Source organism: Stenella coeruleoalba (assembly GCF_951394435.1).
Source record: "Stenella coeruleoalba genome assembly, chromosome: 1".
Taxonomy (NCBI): domain Eukaryota; kingdom Metazoa; phylum Chordata; class Mammalia; order Artiodactyla; family Delphinidae; genus Stenella; species Stenella coeruleoalba.
This window is the reverse complement of record NC_137169.1, coordinates 82043424-82060705: the sequence shown is the minus strand read 5'-3', so window position 1 is coordinate 82060705 and position 17282 is coordinate 82043424. Positions and strand designations below refer to the sequence as shown.

At 44.6% G+C, this 17282-nt stretch overlaps 1 protein-coding gene across 2 annotated transcripts in view; it reads left to right on the top strand.

Moving 5' to 3' along the window:
• Positions 1 to 17282, top strand: part of BCAR3 (BCAR3 adaptor protein, NSP family member) — a 116692-nt gene that overhangs the window by 7779 nt on the left and 91631 nt on the right. For both annotated transcript variants that reach the window (XM_079934114.1, XM_079934113.1), the window contains exon 2: positions 217 to 544. In XM_079934114.1, coding sequence (XP_079790240.1) covers positions 228 to 544 — 317 coding nt within the window. In that variant the 5' untranslated portion in view covers positions 217 to 227. The remainder of the gene's footprint in view (positions 1 to 216; positions 545 to 17282) is intronic.

Here is a 17282-nt window from a genome sequence, read left to right as displayed (position 1 = left end):
AACCCAGGAGAATTCTTCTGCAGGATGAAAAACGGAGATGAGTAAACTGCCCATCATATTAAATGTCACGAGTGATGCTACTCAGTGTTTATCCTTTAACACTCTGTGAACATTTTCTTTTGTTATGTGGTCTATTTCCATTTCCTTTTGTAAGTGGGAAATCAGTTCTTGTGCTTTTCTTAGATTTATACCTTCACTCTTTTCTTCCCCACTTAGAGTTGAGAATCATGGCTGCGGGAAAGTTTGCAAGCCTTCCTAGAAACATGCCAGTGAATCACCAGTTCCCCCTGGCCTCATCCATGGACCTCCTGAGCAGCAAGTCACCTCTCGCTGAGCATCGCACAGATGCCTATCAAGACGTGTCTATACACGGCACCCTTCCACGGAAGAAGAAAGGCCCTCCTCCCGTAAGGTCCTGTGATAACTTCAGTCACGTGGGGACCCTCCCCCATTCCAAATCCCCACGGCAGCACTCACCTCTGAGCCAAGACGTCATCCAGGAGCACCCACCACAAGACTGGAAAGGCAAAACCTTCACCTTCAGGTAGCTTCTTTAATTTCATGGGGGAAAATGATTTGTTTTAAAGGGCTTTTTTTTTTTAAGTCTTTTTTTAGGAAAAATGTCATATATGCATAAAGTAGAGAAGATAGGTTCATTACCTCCTGTGGACCCATCACCCAGCTTCAACAGTTATCAGCTCATGGCCAGGCCTGCTATATCTGTACTCCCACCAACTTTCCTTCCTCTGGTATTATTTTGAAGCAAATCTCAGACCTCATTTTATCTGTAAGTATTTTGGTATGTGTCTTTCAAAGACAAGGACTCTTATTTTAAAAAACGTAATAACCACAATATAAAAAACTGTAACATGAAAAGATGCTCAACATCACTAATCATTAGAGAAATGAAAATCGAAACTGCAATGAGGTATTACCTCACACCGTCAGAATGGCCATTATCAAAAAATCTAGAAACAATAAATGCTGGAAAGGGTGTGGTGAAAAGGGAACCCTCCTGCACTGTTGGTGGGAATGTAAATTGATACAACCACGATGGAGAACAGTATGGAGGTTCCTTAAAAAACTAAAAACAGAACTACCATATGATCCAGCAATCCCACTACTGGGCATATACCCCGAGAAAACCATGATTCAAAAAGACACATGCACCCCAATGTTCATTGCAGCACTATTTACAATAGCTAGGTCATGGAAGCAACCTAAATGCCCATGGACAAATGAATGGATAAAGAAGATGTGGTACATATATACAATGGAATATTACTCAGCCATAAAAAGAAACAAAATTGAGTTATCTGTAGTGAGGTGGATGGACCTAGAGTCTGTCATACAGAGTGAAGTAAGTCAGAAAGAGAAAAACAAATACTGTATGCTAACATATATATATATGGAATCTAAAACAAAAAGAAAAAGAATGGTACTGATGAACCTAGTGGCAGGGCAGGAATAAAGATGTAGATACGGAGAGTGGACTTGAGGACATGGAGGAGGGCGGGGCAGGGCGGGGAAGCTGGGGTGAAGTGAGAGACACATATTCACTACCAAGTGCTAGTGGGAAGCAGCAGCATAGCACAGGGAGATCAGCTTGGTGCTTTGCGATGACCTAAGGAGGTGGGATGGGGAGGGTGAGAGGAAGGCTCGGGGGGAGGGGATATGGGGATGTATGTGTGCATGTGGCTGATTCGCTTTGTTGTATGACAGAGACTAACGCAGTATTGTGAAGCAATTATACTCCAATAAAGATCTATTTAGGGCTTCCCTGGTGGCACAGTGGTTGAGAGTTCGCCTGCCGATGCAGGGGACACGGGTTCGTGCCCCGGTCCGGGAAGATCCCACATGCCGCGGAGCAGCTAGGCCCGTGAGCCATGGCCACTGAGCCTGCGCGTCCGGAGCCTGTGCTCCGCAACGGGAGAGGCCACAACAGTGAGAGGCCCGCGTACCGCCAAAAAAAAAAAAAAAAAAAAAAAAGATCTATTTAAAAATAACTAACATCTAAAAAAGGAACCATTTCTTAATATCTTCCAGTATTTGAGAGTATTTTGAAGGCCAGCTTCCTATATCATTAAGTCCCTCAAAAGGAACCACAGCATTTCTTTTTATCATAACATCAGATTATGAACTACGTCCATCCAATTCTTTTTTTTTAATCTTTTCAAAGAATTTATTACCCTTGACTTTTGCATAAGTCATGGCCTTTATTTTCCTAGCTCTACACAATATTATCATTAACCAGGACTTCTTATACACACTGTTATCACTTTTATTACCCATTGTAATGAAAGATATGAGACACAAGTGAAATAAGATGCAAAATAAATTCCAGCCCAGTTCACAAAATGAGCCGCCAGCCATTCATTCAGCCTTACGTTTCTGTAGCAACAAGCAGCAGCAGTTCCATAGCACCATCATGTAATAGAACCTGCAGCCAGTCTAGGCACTGCCATTCACGTTCTCTATGTATTTAATTACATCCAGTTTGCAATATGAAAACCAACTGTAGGTGAAAGGCCTGTGTATGTAAGTTGCTATGGAAATATGGAGAGGGAAATGTTTAATTCCTTCTTGGAGGGAAATTGAAGTTCAGGGAAGGTTTCACATTTGATCTGTGTTTTAAAAGTAAAGAGAAGGTGTCCGCAGGTGTTGAAGAGGGGGAAGCACCTCCAGGTCAGGCTGCAGTGTGAACAAAGCCAGGAAACACTGCTGCGAAAGCCCGGAGAACAGAAATTAAACTGTGTGGTTGAAATAGGGTTTTTTGAAAGTGAGTCTTCAAAAATCTTTTAAAACACCGCAAATGTGTATCTATCTCCCTGTGTAGAACTAGTGTATCTTATTTCCTCAGAACAGAAGCTGTTGCTCCTCAGTCACTTCTCAAGGACATATTTAGATGATTTCACTCCAGTTCATCTGCATTCACTTTCTTCCCATTAGACACTTTCCCTCTTTATAAAAATGACTATAACTCACAAAAGGTACTCATCCATCCAATTCTATAGAGATGCCCGGATGTCTATAAATCAGGAGCTGCCTCTCCTTGTGTAGCTGGCCCCCACTATCCAGAGCATTCCTGTGAAACCCTCCACAAGCTGAAATGGTGTGAAATGAAGAAACAATTACCTTAGGACACATCTTTCTAAAGGATGCACAAGATGAATGGAGATAAAGCCCAGGTGCTCACAGACAGTTCAAAGCTAGGGCAGTTTGATGCTGAGACGCTGAGTGTAGTTCCAGAGAAGGAGCTTGGTGGTACCACTCTTGCTGCTGCTCTGTGTACACACTGCATCTGTAACAACTTCTTGAAAACAGACTCTGAACACTGTTTTCACTTTTCACCTTTTTTCACAAAAGCAAAAATCCTCCTCAGATTTCTTTCGATTACTGAAATCAGGTACTAACGTAGGTCTTTTCCTAAAAGCTAAGTGATGTAAAGCAAACTCTCGAAAAGCAGGGATACCTGTATTTAGTTGTCAACATGCTGAAATAAAATTGTGTGTGGATGTATCATCGGGTCAGCTTCAGGATACTTTAGAACAAGAATTGATTTCTCCTTCTATCCACCAGGGAGCTGGGTAAATAAGCCTCATTGTTGTAAAGCTTCTTCTCTGCATCTGTAATGGGCCTGGTTGTGACCCTGCTTGTTAGAGCTGGTTTAGAAACTCTGCACCCCTTTTCCTGTTGAGGAAGACCAGCAACCTGTGATGCTATCAGGTAAAGCAGGGGATGGTTTCTTCTGCTGTATCTCCTGGTGTCTCTCTTTTTGTCCTACCCTGTAGCAAGGAAAGCCATTTTGATCCTAGCTCATTTATTTGTTCCATGCCTATATATTGAGCACCTGTGTTAATTAGAATACATTGATTTTATAAGCACCATTGCTTCACCAGGAAAATTCTGCTGATTTCCTCTGTGTATCTTAGCTGAAGTGCTGGTCTGACACAGTAGAGATTCTAGCTGTCAAATCATTGCCCTCTTACAGGGTGGGGAAATACGTAAACTAACAGGATAACAATGGAACATCAGAAACAGTGTCCTTCCAGAGCTAACATTGTAGTGAGGGACCCAGATAATAAATACAAGTAAATAAACAAGACAATTGCAGATTATACTCAGTGATGTAGAGGAACTAGAGTGATACACTAGAGATTTATTGGGGTTGTATCTTTTTTATAGGGTGGACAGGTCTCTGAGGAAAAGAACTAGTGGAAGGCTCTCTGGGCCTAGGGAGAACAAGTGCAAGGAACCGGGGGTGGGAACAAGTTTGGCATGTTTGAAAAACCCAAAACAAGCTGCGGTGACCTGCAGCTGGGGTGTAGCACATTGAGAGGTGAATAGTACACATGTTGGGAAAGAGCTAGGCAGGCAAGAGTTCAGAATTATTTTTAGTTGTGTAGTTGCAGTATTACAAGAAGAAAATAAGTTGAGGCCCAGATATTCTCTGGAGAAAGCACTGGAGAGTCTGCAAAGTTTCTGACATCAAACCACGATGTTCCCCAGCGTGTTCTGGGGGTCAGAAGGTTCTGCTCTGTGGAGTCTCGCCGGGTGGCCTGCTGATGACAGGTGCACGTGGAGGTGCATGCCTGTGCACGGTAATGTTAATGTCGCATCACTGGCACCTAACACTCTGGGATGCAGAAGCAGAGCCATCATTGCTCCCTCTTAGGAAGATTATGAGGTAGCAAAGAACCATAACTTATGGCTAGCCAAAATTAAGCACAAATGCCAGGCTGCACTATGTGGGGTCAGAACCAGCTGGCTTCCTGTGGCCACTTTTTATTCATTAAGTTAAACTCTATATTGAGCTAGGTATCCATGACGTACCGCATAGAGACGGTTCACAAACTCATTCCCTGAAGTTCTAAGGTCTAGGCTGGGTGTCTGCTCTTACCAGGGGAAACTCCCAGGGGCCGAGGGTGGAAATGGAGCCACTCTTTCTAGCTTGAGGACGTTCTCGATAGACACCCAAGGCCCCAGCTGTCACCCTGCCAGCAGTTCGAAGCTTTTTAACTTGAAAACTGACTTGGACATAGATCAGACCTCAGTAAAAGATCTTATCGGAGGTGGACACAAGTCATGAGTTTCAAGTCCAGGCTGTGGAAGATTTAACAAGCACCGCTGGTTTACGTTTGTTTCGGATTCAGAATTACGTTCGTCCAAATTCACATCTTTTTTCCTTAACTTAAAGTATCTTATTGTTGAAGGTCAGTACAGAGTAACAAATGCACATCCTTCAAAATGAGGCTGAGTGAGAAGGCGAGTGGCTCTGTGTCAAAGGATCATAAAGTCCTCTTCCCCTGCTCCGCAGTCTTGTTAATGTGTTTTTTTTACCTGGCACATTTTAAAAATATCCTGAGGTGTTCCCAGTTTTGAGGAGTTCAAAGTACCGTATATTCTTTTTTTTTTTTAATCCTTTTAAGTATTCCTAATAAGATTATGAGCTGCCTCACTTATTCTTTGGAACAATCCACAGTGTCAACAAGTAACTTTTGTGAATGTGAAAAGCTGGGGACAAGATATATGAATGAGAACCTGAGGCTCTAGAGCGGAGAGTGTGACTAAGGTGCTGGACAGAACTACTGTGAGAGAGAAACAGCATTTCTATTCCTAACTCAGCTCTGACAGCCCAGTGGAGCTGTGAAAACACCAACCACCCACCACCCGAGCTCACTCACCACTGGAAGCTGGGATCCATATGTGTTTTAAAGTTAAGAGTTTTGGATCCCTGAGTCTAGGGACCTCAGACTAGTTAGGTCTTTAACAACATTATTGATTTTTTAAAAAATTCATTCATTTTTGGCTGTGTTGGGTCTTCGTGGCTGTGCACGGGCTTTCTCTAGTCGCGGCAAGTGGGGGCTACTCTTCGTTGCAGTGTGTGGGCTTCCCATTGTGGTGGCTTCTCTTGTTGCAGAGCACAGGCTCTAGGCGCGACGGCTTCAGTAGTTGTGGCACATGGGCTCAGTAGTTGTGGCACACGGGCTTAGTTGCTCCATGGCATGTGGGATCTTCCCAGACCAGGACTCGAACCTGTGTCCCCTGCATTGGCAGGCGGATTCTTAACCACTGTGCCACCAGGGAATTCCCAAGATTATTGGTTTTTTCTTTCTTTTTCTTTTTTTCTTTTTTTGGGGGGGCTTGTTTCAGGCAAACTCTTTTGGCCTTACTTGTTTCTTTTCATAGTGCATTCAGGGGTTAACTTCAGCTAGGAGTGACTTGCCCAGATGTCAAGTCTGCAAGCCTTCCATTCCATCACATTTGGTGTTGGCATGATGATGTTGGAGCCATCTTGGAGGGCCCCACCCACTCTTCATGTGGACCTGCCTACACTCAGAGAGAAGCCCTTCAGACGGCACCTCCTTGTCTTGTGAAATACTCTAAGTTGCAAGTTCGCTGTTTTCCCAACAAACATGTTTGCCTTGTTAGTCATTAAAAAGTCACCTTTATTATGATTGAATATCAATTGAATACCCAACCTGTGGGAGGCCCCAGGCAAAGCAGAGGAAATCTCCCCTTTGACCTTTGCATTATTAAGCTGTCATATAAACATACGTCATATCCACATGAATTATTACCTCTTAACATTTTATAGTTTTAAAATATCTTCAAGGATATGTTCATTAATTGCCTGGTTTGAACATCATAACCTGTGAGAGGGACAGCAGATTTCATCGTTAGCAGCAGCAGTGTGTTGTCACCATTACAGTTGAGAAAATGGTTCAGGGATATTGAGGCACCTGAGATTAGACCCTAGTGGGTAACTGAGCTGGGATTAGGACCCGGAAACTACTGTAGGGACTTCCCCAGATGCTGCGCTCTGTAGCCTCCCAAGAAGGCTGGCCCTGCCGTGGGCATCCTCTGAGCTATCTTCTTGCGTGGAAAGCTTCGGGCCCCCTGGGGTCTGACTGCAGCATCTCAGACACACCCCCTTGAGGAGGATAGAGCCTTGGCTGCCAAGAGCAGGCAGAAGGCGGGCCTGGAAGGGGAGTTGGTCTCCTCGTTCTGAGACCTGTATCTCTTGGCTTTGTTGTTGTCTTGGCTGCCCTTGGATGTACTTGTGGTTTTGAAAGGTAGCCAACGCAAGAAGCCCAGCGCTCTTAAACGTGCTGCTTGATGTCACAGAAGGAGCCTTTGTTCTGCAAGCAGAGCAAGGCTTCTCTGAGAGGTCTGCCGACGGGATTTCCTCTTGACATTAGCATTGTTTGGCTGGTGTCCCTTTGATTCATCTATCTTCAAGGATGAATTTTTATATCAATCTGGGGCCTTCCTTGGGCTGAGAGGGGACCAGTTCCTGTTGTGAGAGGTCTGTGTTGCCAGGAGAGCTGAAGGTTCAGCGCTTGGAGTCCACTGTGGGTCCTTTTCCTGCTTGTGGGTACGTGGAGGCACGCATTCCGGGGAACAGCTGCTGAGAGCCTAATTCCTTCTGCCCCTTGTGCTGAGGGAGCATGTGGCTGGACAATGTGGTGTTTCATGAATTTGCATGAGTGGAGCTGACTGACTAGTCACAAGTGTTTTAACTGATGGGGGCCAGAAAGTCTGCAAAATTATCCCAAGTTAAAATCCGGTATCCTTTCCCAGGCAGTAAGTAACCTACCAGGTCACGGTGTCAGCTCTTCAAAGTTAAAGGAAAAGTGTAAGGCGCAGGATCTGTGCAGACCCTTCTCTAAACGCTGTTTTAAAGACCTAACTCTGGGCTGTGTTGGTGACCCCTTCTGAAAAATTGTTTCATGTGTTCCTCTTCAGAACCACCAAGTTCTATAACTATTGCTCTCTCCTTAGCAAAGCAAGATGTTCCCCCAGACATGCAAATAAATCACCCTTTAGCTCACAGGTAATCAGAAGGCTCTGCAGTGTGAAGGTCCACACACAAACATCTGCACATTATTATACATGGACATGTCTGCTGTCTGCAAATTGGAAGCTTTTTGTGCACAGAGGAAAAGTTGGGTTTAGAGTTGAAACAAATTTATTTAATAGACTAATAGATTCTATTTAATAGAAGGTACATTTATTGAGTTAGCAGAATAACCGTGGCTTAACTGCCAAGAATGTCTCCAGAATGTAAGAGCCCGTGCATTGAATTTTTATTTTTAAACTTTCAAGTTGAGTTTTACTAACATTTTGAAACGCCCCTTGGTGTTTGAGCGCAGCTGTTGTGGATGGGTTAGTGAATTCCGAGGAATGGTGCACGTCCAGGCTCCGGTGGCCCCTGGTGTGCTGAGGCCAGGAGCAGCTGGGTCAGAGGTGAGCTCAGCCCTGCTGGGCATCTTGTACCGGCCCAGGGTTGGGGGAGCCCAGAGAATAGGAAATGCCTGCAGGTCCACCAGCTGCCTGACAGTAGTCCTAAATCCTCTACTAGCAGGGATGATTTCAGCCCTAAAGGCTGGGATCTGTGCATTCTCAGCTGTTCTGGGAAAAACGAAAGGACATTTTTTTTAACTGATTGCAAACCGCAACCAAGAGAATGGTCAGAGAATTACACAAAGCTGTCCTTGTTGAGTGGAGCTGTTCAATATCTTCTCTTTCCCCCAACCCCTCACACCCCACCCCAACTGACTTGCTTTAAATCCTTTTTTTTCTGGCCTCCTGCATGCTGTTTGAGAAAAGTCAGGTTTTTTCAGTCTTCTGAGAGTCAGAAACTGTGAGTTTATCAGGCCCCTCAGTATAGGTTAAAGCATACTGTAAACAGAAGACGCTCTGCAGTTACAGACTACTCATGTTCTTATCACATGTGGATTTGAGAGCCATCCCAGCCTGGCCAGAGATGGGAGCTGGAGAAGTTGTAGTTACTCTCGTTGATTGGAAGGAGATTCCTTCCTGGGGCCTGGACTGGAGCCACAGGAGTGATAAGCCCTCAGGCCGTGGCCACCCTGCTGTTCACAGTTTTGTAATGCTGTCACCACCCAGTCTGTCTCTAAGAGACTAGCTGCAGGATTGCATACAGAATTTCAAGCTCTCTCTCCTTGGAGGCCCCAAACACAAGCGCTGAGGGTATTCCTGTTTACGGATTGTGCCGTTATTGACAAATTACAGAAGGCTGACAAACCTTCCGTGCTGACCCAGCCTTTATGCAGCGGACTGTCTGCGGTTCCAGAATCACTTGCAAACGTAGTAAGAGGTAAGAGGTGAGAACACGAGTCACGTAACTGAGAGGTCTCAGTTCAGATGCCTGTTTATCCACTACTAGGTGTGTGAACTAGGGCAAGCTCTAAACTATAAAATAGGGTGAAAATAATCCCCTCTGAGGAGTGCTCTGAGGGTTCACTGGTCACTAAACACGAAGGCTCCACCGAGTGTCAGCACTCTGGCTTTCACTCTTGAGCCTGGCACCGCCTTCTGGGGCTCTGGGTGGAGCAGGTCTCAGCTTCCACCTGATCAGAGCTGTTGATTCTTCTCCTGCCAACTCTGCTGTGTGACGCCTGACCCTGAAGGCCATTGGTACTTTTGCTGGGACGTTGATTTAGCCCCGGACATCAAAGAAAGCTGCTAGCGACCTTGATGCTGATTCCAGCAACCAGACTGGTAGCTTTGTGACCTTATGTAAGTTCCTTCACCTTTCTGAATCTCCACGTCCTCAAAGGGTGGCTTGTGGGGGTCAAATACAATCCCAAGTGAGGGCACCTAGCCCAGGACCTGGCATGAAGCAGGGGCTCAGATGTTGGTTTCCGCCCTTCCTTCCTCCTGGGAGGCTCTTAATCCTCGTGTGTAACCTGAGATCACGTTCCATGCCTGCGGCTAATGGGGGAGAAAGTTTCCCACGTGTTGACGGAGTCTGGCTGGAATCCCTCTACCTGGGTCTGCTCTGAGCTGCCCTACAGCAGTGCATCTTGGCCACCGCTTGTGCTTACAGGTGCACAGAAACATCGGTGCACAGAAAGATTAGCACACCATTGTGCTGAGACCCAGAACAGAGCCTCCCTTTGGTGGACTGGCCCAGCCCTCGTCTGATTGTCTGATTGTAGTACTTAATGTCAGTGTCTTCACTGTTTATTCTTTGATGAATATTTATTGAGCTTAGTTAGTGCCAGGTATTGTGCTAGGCACCAGGTACCCAGTGGAGAAGAAAATAGATGTGGGCCCTGTCCTTAGGGACTGCCCAGTTTAGGTGGCACGCAGACAAATGCATCAACAGATACATAACTGCAGAATAAGGAGGTGCAAGGAAGGTCACATCAGAGAGCCCTGAGTTCCTTGGGTTGGGAGGAGGGAATGGCTCTCTGTGGGAGGGAACATTTGAAGATTTAATATGAAAAGAGAATGTAAAATACCTCATTCATATTTTTATGTTACTATGTATTGATAATTTTGAAATATTAGGTTAAAAGTTTATTAAAATTAAGTTCATCTATTTCTTTTCAACTGGCGACCAGAAAAGTTTAAGTTACATGTTTTTCACATTGTATTTCTATTGGACAGTACCGGTCTAGACCTCACTAAGGAGTTTAGATTTTCTCCATAGGGCCAAGGGAAGCCTTTAAAGGGTTTTAAGCAAAGGAATAGCATGGTCTGATGCAGTTTTAGAAGATTCAGTGGAGAAGTGATTGATGGAAGAGAAGCTGGAGAGAGGGCAGGAGGCGATGGCAGCAGTACGGGAAGCGGTGGGGTCTGCTCTGGGATGACAGTGGAGGAGATGAAGGTGGGTGGATTCTAGATCTGTTTTGCAGGTAGAGTCTACCGGACACACCGAGGGTTAGGACTGAGATGACGGAGAGGGGCAGTCAAGTATGGCTCGGGTAGCTGGGGGCAGGGGTGGGACCATTTACGGAGACAGAGAAGACTGGAGAGAGCAGGGCTTCGTTTGGTTGTTGGGCGGCTTTTTCCTGGGAGGAGGAGGTGACGGTAGATTGCAGAGAATCGAGATGTCCGTCTTGCGTGTGCTAAGTCTGAGATGTGTGTGTGTCTGAGTGGAGGTATTAATCATAATACCAGTTGGTATTATGAGCCTGGAGCTGTGGAGAGAGGTCTGGGCTAAATGTTATAAAGTTAGGAGTCTGCATAGAAATGATATCAAAGCCAGAAATGGATGCTGTCAGCAAAGGAGAGAGCTGTGTAAAGCATAAAGGGAAGGGCCCCTAGGACCCAGCCCTGAGGAATCGTGGCACAGACTGTTCTGGGGAGCCAGCAGAGGAGGCTGGGCGTCTGGTGGGGAGCAGAGAAATGAGGCAGGAGCCTCACGGGGTTGGTGTTCAAAGGAAGGTGGGGTTTTTTTAAGATGAGAGACAAAATTCAATAGGAAAATATCTAATCTTTTAAGCATGTAATAAAACAACGCACATTTTTTCATTACTTGATTCTTTTTTAAAAAGTTTTTGATCTGATTAAAGCAGACATGTCCCCGGGGCTGCCCTTCCTGTGGGCCTGTGTCAGCAGCAAGGTGATTAAGCCCGCGGTTCCTTCCCCGACGGGTCTACACGTTCCCTGACAGCTCTGTGGGCAAGAGGAGGTACATGGCCGACTGTGGTTGACATTCAGGCTTGTGCCTGAGGGGTGAGTGCTGCTTTTCCAAGGTGCCTGCCCTGGAAAAGGGGCCTAGGGTGTATGTTCCTATATATGTTTGGTTGAGTGAAATCTTTGCTTGCAGAGGCTCTGAGGTTTGGAGGCTCACTCAAAACCATAGCACTTGTATTCTGCCTTTGAATTAGTTGAGAAGAAACCTTTACAAACACACTCTTTAGAAAGGGATGAGGAATGGTTGGGGGCAGGGTGGACGGGGCGGGTGGGAGTGGAGGAGGGGCAGATAGATACCAGGCAAACAAAGCATCTGCTTTTATCAAAAGTGCTGTGTTTGGGCTTAGCCAGCCTGAAGCCTGATGATTCACTGATTCCAGACCCTCTGTGCCTGCCAAGAGACATAGTGGCCTTGATACGGCTTTTCTTGTTGTTACTCTATTCAGTTTGACTGACTGCCGCCAAGTTAAGGTTTCAACAGTGGCTTTTAACTTAATGCTGTCCTAGAATTCTGCCGAGCACAAGTTAACCCATGACCGCATCAAACCTTCATCAACCAGTACCACTTTGTATTAGCCTTGGATTCCTGTAGAGACTCACCACAGTGTAATACGTAGGATATTTAAATGGTGCTGTTTTAACATGATTAGGGAATCTGCCTGAGGAGGCGGTTTAATTGCCATTCTTTTAGAATATGTCATGAACACATTCATCAGGCATGGCTGTATTTTCAGATGAGATAGAAACTGACTCATAGAAGCAGGAATTGGAAGTGAGAGAAGCAGGAGTCTGAGAAGCAACCAGGCCTTGGGATCTCTGGTAGCCAGGGAGAGAATCGTGTCCTCATCCACAGTCTACCCTGGGCTGTAGGAGGAAAGATTCCCCAAGTTGAGAGAAATAATACCAAGGATCTCATGGTCTGAGGCTCTGAAAGGGAAACGCATTTCAGGACAAGTGACAACAACATGCTGCCCACAGTTCAAAGGACGAACAGGTATGTGACCATCCAGGGAGCTCTCTTGTTTAAGGATGTGTAGGAAGAACTGTCTCCAGCCTGGACCGATCCATTTACAGGATCCCCCCAGTGTGGTCTGATGAGCCAGGGCCAATCTGATGAATTCATTGACAAGTATGTTGAGCACCTGTGTGACAGGCTTTATGCTAGAGATTCAAAGACAGTCCAGGGCTTTTGTCCAGTTGAGGAACTCATAGCCCAGGGAGAAGGGGATGTGGGTTTGGAACCATTTGAGCTTACCTGCACCTGTTCTCTCTCTTTGCTGCTGACCTAACTTCCCATCCACAGTGTAGCTAGCCTTCTGTATCACTCCACTAGCTTGATAAGCAATTCTGCTTTTCTTGACCTCTGACCCTAACATCTTTCCAGGTATCTGTGTTACTTTTTCTCCTTGACCAGATGATTGCAGGCTGTGCTTTCTAGGTAACCCTTCCCTCAGGGCATGCCTCGTCTGTGCCGCCACTTCCTCTGTGCTGTTCTGGCCTTGGCCCCAGACTTAGGAAAGGTTGGGCCATGCAGCCGAGGCCCATATCAGAGGGTGGCTTCTGGGCTGTGAAAGAACCAGAGTGCGGAGTGAGCAGAGGATTGTGAAAAATGCTACAGGTAACAAAAAGGGCTTTCAAAAATTATGTTTGGAATAATAAAACCAAAGAGAGGGGGGATGTGAGAGAAACCAAACTGCTGAGCTGCTGTTTGGCTTGCATTTTTTCTGCCATGGAAATGACTTCTCTGATTGGAAAGGGTAGGATAGAGGTGAAGGAAGAGAGTAGATGAGGCCGTGACAAGAGGTTGTGATGCCCCCAAATGAGGTGAAGCCCCAAGGCCCAAGAAGACAGAGGGAGCTTGAGGCTGAGACCATCAAACCAGCATACAACACTGGAGAAATGTTGGCATCACCAAGAGCGACAGGAAAATTGCAGATAGATAAGTATTTAAATTTCAAAAACGGAACTAGGGAGATAAAATGAATCTATAAAATGGTATGATTGTCATCCTTCTCAGGAAGTATTCTAAAAAGGATTATTAGAACAATGATTTTTGAATACTTGGTGAAGGAAGCGACAACCATTAGTAATTAGCAGGGCTTTGCCAAAAGCAAGTCAGACTAGATTAACTTTCCTTCCTGGAGTTACTTTGTTGGTAGATTAGAGGAATGTTGAGAAAGTGTATATGCAAATGTCAATCATCGGTGATCTCCTTAGGATGAGAGAGATTCGGGCCAGATGATGGTACAGAAAGCACGCTGTAGGCTGTGTCCGTAGCCCCTTTCTAGCCAACTTTAAAATATCTTTTAGACAGTGGTGCTGACATAAAGATCACATTGGTGGATGGTATGAATCTTGGAGGAATAACTAATGTCAAAGTGACAGAAGTAAGATCCAAAAAAGATCTTGGCGTTTTGAAACAACAGACCAAACCTACCTAGAAGGGCTATGGGGAGAAACAGAGACTTGCACTAGAGTCCAAAAAACAAAGTAAAAGTAAGGGGTTCAGCTTAATAGCCACATGTGAAAAAATATTTCAGGATTTAGGTAACTGCAGCCTCAGAATGAGTCAGCAGTATATTATGGTTGTCAAAAAAGCTAATGTGATTTTAGAAGCATTAATTGAAGTTTAATAATCAGACCAAGGGAAGTGGTCACACTTGGCTGCCCAGATCCCATCTGGTGAATTGTTTTTAGGTCTAAACAACAAAAATGGAAGATGAATTCCCCCACTACAGAGCAGTGACCTTCTGGCTAGACCACTCATCTGCTCTAAAGCAGATCTGTTGGCTTAATCATTAAGGAATACCCCTCAGCTTCTTTGTATTAGCGAAAAGGAACTCCTCATGTCATGTGTTAACCCTGGGAGAAGAATAGAAAATAAGCACCAAACTTAATCCTGTCAACTGCTAGGGAGCCTCCTTTAACAAATAAGAAATATGTCTTGAGATGTGGAAGAGTAAATCTCATATTTACTTTGCAAGGTGATGAAACAAAATATATTCTCTTAAGTGCACATCTAGAAGTGTTATAGTTCTCTGTTTTTAAAGCTACATCCCAGAAAAGGGAACCCTCTTGCACTGTTGGTGGGAATGTAAATTGATACAGCCACTATGGAGAACAGTATGGCGGTTCCTTACAAAACTAAATATAGAATTACTGTATGACCCAGCAATCCCACTACTGGGCATATACCTAGAGAAAACCATAATTCAAAAAGACACATGCACCCCAATGTTCATTGCAGCACTATTTACAATAGCCAGGTCATGGAAACAACCTACATGCCCATCGACAGACGAATGGATAAAGAAGATGTGGTACATGTATATAGTGGAATATTACTCAGCCATAAAAAGGAACGAAATTGGGTCATTTGTAGAGACGTGGATGGACCTAGAGACTGTCATACGGAGTGCAGTAAGTCAGAAAGAGAAAAACAAATATCGTATATTAACACATATATGTGGAATCTAGAAAAATGGTACAGATGAATCGGTTTGCAAGGCAGCAGTAGAGATACAGATGCAGAGAACAAATGTATGGACACCACAGGGGGAAAGTGGCAGGTGGCAGGTGGTGGTGTGATGAATTGGGAGATTGGGATTGACATGTATACACTAATATGTATAAAATAGATCACTAATAAGAACCTGCTGTATAAAAAATAAATAAATAAAATAAAATTCAAAAATTCAAGAAAAAAGCTACATCCCTTTTTCCAAAGCACAATCATATGCATATTTTATTATATTTTATAATTAATTCCAGAATTGGCTTTTTGGGGTGATTTCTCTTTTTTTCCCCTTGGGCGGCTTTTTTTTTTTTATCCAAGTAGACTTGATTTAAGTGTTGACAGGCTACATCCCTTTTTTAATTTTCAAAGCAATGCACATAATATGCCCCCACCTCGATTGAGAAAGTAACTCTTTATTGAGACTTTAATGTGATTGCCAGTATCAGCAGAGAAACTGTCCATCTAACTACACACTAGCTCATATTTTTCCAAGTGATATCATATCTCTGTCCGCCAGGCCAACCCTGTTTTAACCATCTATTTCTTCATTTTCCCATAAACAGCTGGAAATGGCCCTGTAGTACACTCTCTGTCCTCTTGGTTATCTCCCTGATTGACCTCCTCCCTGGCATTTCAAATGTATCCAGAGAGATTCATTTTCAGCTGAAGCAGCCAGCCTTTCAAGACCACTTTGAAAACATCTAGTCTCAGGGGGGCTGGGGAGCCAGGCGCTGCCCTGACAGCAGTGACCTTCCATTGCTGAGGGAGTTCTGTGAGGCCATCATGGCTCAGTCACAGGCCTGTGGCTAACTTATCTCCTTCATGTGGAGGCCCATCAGTCCAAGAACAACATTTCTCTCTTATTCCTTCTCTCTCTCTCTCTCCAGTGTTATTCTTCCCTTGGTGAACCCATGGAGTGTGGTGGATGGGAGGGGTTAGATTCTAGATCTTCTGCGTGTGCGCGCGCGCACGCACGCACGCACACACACACACACACACACACACATTCATGCTCGTTCATTCATTCAAACCAACATTGATTGAGCAACTGTGCTCTGGGGATAGAGGTGAATAAAATAAAATATGGTCCCTATTCTCAGTGAGGTCATAGTCCAGTAAGGGAGATAGACAGGAGTACATATGCCGTATTGAATTATAATTATTATAATAAGGTTTTATAATGCATAGAAAATAAGTGCTGAGGAGATGTATTAATTCTGTGGGTTGGTGCTGGGGAGGGAGGAAAGCAGGGGAAACAGTGGTCAGAGAAGATGGGAATGAATAGGAAGACGATGGGGACTCTAGGCTTCTTGGTTCAGGGAATTCCAAATAGTTTAGATTTGTTGGAATGAAAGGAACAAGGTGACGAGATGAGGCTGGTGAGATAGGCAAGGCCTTCGAACCCCGGATATCATCTAATAAAATTTAAAATGAGAATGCTAGACTCTCCCACGTGTTAATCTTACCTAAAAGAACATGTGGTCTAGTCAGGAATATCGTCCGGTGGAAGCAAAATCTTAGTAGATTTAAAGCCTGTTGCTGTCTCTTCCTCGCCCCGTCGCTCCATCCCCACATCTCCCCAAGATGTTGAGTTGTTAATTGAGCGTCATGCTGGAGAACAAAGGGTGACTGACAGCTCTAAGTTCCAAGGCCCTATCCACATGCAAAGAGGCTGAGGTTGCCAGTGAAGGGCGAACTTTCTCCTGGTCGTTGGGTTCACCCTTCCTGATGGTTGATGTGCCCTGGTACATGGGTTGGTTAAAAATGGTGAACCAGCAGACCCCTAGGCTGCAGTTTTGGTCTTCCTTGGCCCTACTAGTACATGTATGTAAACAGAGAGACAACCTGCTGGTCACACCCATCTTAAGTCTTTTTGTGCTGCATTTCAGTTATATGTTCTAGGAATGAGTTCATTTGTGATGAATGAACACCCATAAGCAAGAAGTCCATCCCAGGCACATAAGCCTTCTAGTCCCTGACCTGAGTTAAGTTTTAAAGTTGAAGATTTTTGCACAGTGCTTTCATATCCAGGAACCCTGCTGTACTGAGCAGCTTCGTGTAGATTCTCTGTGTGTGCTACAGTCATCATTTGAGAATCATGACAGTTTTGTTCTCCCTTTTCCAATTCTTATACCTTTTATTTCTTTTGTTTATTTAACTGCACTGACTAGGACCTCCAGGACAGTGGTGCACAGAAGCAGTAATTGTGGACATCCTTGTCTTGTTTCTGTTTGATTGATTGATTTTATCAGTGATTCTCATACTTCACCATTAAGAATGAGGTTTTTCATAGGTACACTTGTCCTTTTTT